Here is a 3,463-nt window from a genome sequence, read left to right as displayed (position 1 = left end):
TCCGGTACACAGGATCCCCCAAACCTAGGACAGCGAGAGCAGACCCTCTTGCTAACGAGAAGCCGCGGGCACCCCAAAGCCCCGGGACCTGGGCAACCGAGCCCCTAGCGACGCCCTCCGCATCCCGGCTTATGGTGGTGGTGGTGCCCTGAGCCCATCTTGGGCCAGGCTGACGAAGACCTACAGGGCGCCCAGACCCCCTGCCGAGGCGTCCCCGCGTCCCCAGCCCAGGGAGAAGATGAGCATGGGCTGCCCAGAGCCTGAACCGCTCCACTCCCTGCCTTGCTGCGGGCCGGGGGCCGCCCCTGTACCAGGTGCAGGTGTGCCCCTCCTCACAGAAGACATGCAAGCACTGACACTGCGCACACTGACTGCCAGCGACCTTACCAAGCACTACGAGCTTGTCCGGGAGCTGGGTAAAGGGACCTACGGGAAGGTTGACCTGGTGGCTTACAAGGGCACAGGCACCAAAATGGCGCTGAAATTTGTGAATAAGAGCAAGACAAAGCTGAAGAATTTCCTGCGTGAAGTGAGCATCACCAACAGCCTGTCATCCAGCCCCTTCATCATCAAGGTCTTCGACGTGGTCTTCGAGACTGAGGAATGCTATGTCTTTGCCCAGGAGTACGCACCTGCTGGAGACCTGTTTGACATCATCCCTCCCCAGGTGGGCCTCCCTGAGGACACGGTGAAGCACTGTGTGCAGCAGCTGGGGCTGGCGCTGGACTTCATGCACAGCAGACAGCTAGTGCACCGCGACATCAAACCCGAGAACGTGCTGCTGTTTGACCGTGAGTGCCGCCGTGTGAAGCTGGCGGACTTCGGCATGACGCGGCGCGTGGGCTGCCGTGTGAAGCGTGGGAGCGGCACTATACCCTACACAGCGCCCGAGGTGTGCCAGGCGGGCCGTGCCGATGGCTTCGCGGTGGACACAGGCGTGGATGTGTGGGCGTTCGGAGTGCTTATCTTCTGTGTGCTCACCGGCAACTTCCAGTGGGAGGCTGCGTTGGGCGCCGATGCCTTCTTCGAGGAGTTCGTGCGCTGGCAGCGGGGCCTCCTGCCCGGGCTGCCTTCGCAGTGGCGCCGCTTCACCGAGCCTGCACTGCGCATGTTCCAGCGGCTGCTGGCTCTGGAGCCCGAGCGTCGCGGGCCGGCCAAGGAGGTCTTCAGCTTCCTCAAACAAGAGCTCACATCTGAGCTTCGGCGGTGGCCTTCGCACCGTGCACGCAAACCTCCTGGGGACCGCCTGCCCGGGCCCCTGCGCCTCGAGGCTCTTGCACCGCTCAAGCGCACCGTGCTCACCGAGAGTGGCAGCGGTTCACGGTCCTCGCCGCCCAGCGTGGTGCCCGTTCCGGTGCCCGTGCCCGTGCCTGAGGCTGGTCTGGCTCTGTCCGCTCCCTCGGGCAGGACCGATGGCCGTGCAGACAAGAGCAAAGGGCAGGTGGTGCTGGCCACGGCCATCGAAATCTGCGTCTGAGCTGCTAGGAGCACCGCAGTCGCTGCGGGGAAGCCGCGTATGCTCCAACCCTTACTGGGGACAGGGAGCAGCCACAGCGCGTTGGGAGGGAGTAGACTAGGAGACCCAGACACCCGGGTCGGTGGTGGGCTGGTGACATAGTTAGCGGATGACCATGTGTGTGGCCAGCCTCAGCCCAGAGGAGCCTAGGCCCCTGACAAAGGCTGGGAGCTTGTGGGCCAGACTGAGCTCTGGAACCTTGACACTTCTGGCGCTTCACACCCCTTGGCAGATCACCCTACAATCTTCCATCCAAACCTGGGCCCAGAAAGGGGCCTTTGGTGTTGGGCAGAGATGAGCACGAGACCCTTAGAAACTGGCTGGGAACAGGCACTGGGTTGACAACAGTGGTGCCCAGGAGGTCAGAGGGAGAGGCCAAGCCCCCTAAAGGTAGCAAAAGTTGTGTGCAGGAACAGACCCGAATATTAGAGATGCCCCCTCACCTCTTCCTGCTGATGGGTACTTAGATCCCAGAAGGGAGAGCCATTACCGCAGCCACGAGGCCATTGGGAACAGAGTTCCAGTAGGTACCCCTCCTGAGGGTATAGGGGAACAGATGGCAGGAGAACGGGAGGCTTGGCACTCCTGTGTCTCTAGGGTAAGGGGGTGCATTCACAGCCCAGCTGCTCCTTCCCTGGGCACTCAGCAAGCAGGGAAACAGTTGCGCTAGTTATTCCTGGAGTTTGTCAATCACGTGTGTGAGCCTCACGGTTCTAGGGCAGTACCCTTGCAGGGGAGGAGCGCATCCGTGGATGGGACAGGAAGTCGTTGAAGTCAGAGTGAGTGTGATGTGTGTCTGGTGACTTTGAGGGTCCGGACACCTCACCAGGCAGCTGCCAAGAGCCAGGCCTGTGTTTTACCACACTCCTCAGGGAATCCCAGGAGACACCTGCTGTTGGCTCAGGTTCTTCGGCAGCAAAACAGGATTTCACCTTGCCCCTGCTCTCCTTTGGGACTCCTACTCAATGTGGAGGCTTAAGGAACCCCTGTAATAACCTCAGCACAGGGAGGCTGTGCCTTCCGCCTGGCACCACCCAACTGGCCAGCCTGGGTTGCCTCTCTTAGGGTCCCTCCAAAAGTTCTGGGTCATTCTAAGAGGTTCCATAGTGGGGCTGGCTGGCTAGCTGCAAGGGGCACCAACCACCCCTCAGCCTGGAGCCCCCACCTCTCTACATAACCCCTTGCTCCCACCACAAAGGGCTATAGGTCTCCCTGCCCTGCCTGAGTCCAGTTTACAAACTGTGGTTGCTCCAGGGCCTGGTCCCACTTTCCTGGGGTGCCTCCACTTCCCTAGTGGACACAGGACCCACATGCCAGTTAAGTAGCAAACCCCTCCTCCTGCCGAGAGCCGAATCTCAGAAGGCCCCCATCACTGCCCTAGCCCACTTGGGGCCACCAGGCCCTCCTTCCCAGCCGCTACTTCTCCTCTTGCCTTAGGCCTCTCCACCCTGATCTGCAATAACAAGGAAGCGAGATTCCACAGTAGACATCCCGCGTCCCATGTGCACCCTCTCTCTGTTGAGATCCTGTGTGGGAGGCCTCTCCCTTGTAGTATCTGGTAGTCCTCAGAAGAGACATTAGGTATGTAGCCCAGCCCTATCCTTCAGAGGCAGCAACCAGCCTGACCTTGAACCGGACTCAGGCTGGGTCAGGCTCCGCTCTTGCTGCCACCACTGGTACTGTCTCTGTCTGTTGGGTTGGGACCCTTTGCCCCTTAGGAAAGGTGTTGGTTACAGATGTTTACCTCAGTTTGTCACTGTTGAAGAAACAAAATAATAATAATAATAGCAAAAAAATAACATCGTAGACATGGAGACTTAGAAGACAAAACCCACAGGAGAAACCTCCCCCTTTGCAGTTTTTCTGTGAAGGTATGGTTTGTTCATGTACGCACACGTATGTGTGTGTCTCTGTCTCACCCCAGGGCAGGCCAGATCATCCATTGAC

General features: G+C 59.5%; 1 protein-coding gene across 1 annotated transcript; it reads left to right on the top strand.

The window, feature by feature from the left end:
• Positions 1 to 238: 238 nt before the first annotated feature.
• Positions 239 to 1,477, top strand: LOC130863148 (serine/threonine-protein kinase SBK1-like). The gene has a single exon (XM_057753054.1). The coding sequence runs from the start codon at positions 239 to 241 to the stop codon at positions 1,475 to 1,477; it is 1,239 nt and encodes a 412-aa protein (XP_057609037.1).
• The last annotated feature ends 1,986 nt before the right edge of the window (positions 1,478 to 3,463 follow it).

The sequence above is a fragment of the Chionomys nivalis genome, chromosome 20, assembly GCF_950005125.1.
Source record: "Chionomys nivalis chromosome 20, mChiNiv1.1, whole genome shotgun sequence".
Classification (NCBI taxonomy): Eukaryota; Metazoa; Chordata; class Mammalia; order Rodentia; family Cricetidae; genus Chionomys; species Chionomys nivalis.
Note: the sequence above shows the minus strand (reverse complement) of the source record. Positions and strands in the feature narration are given on the sequence as shown.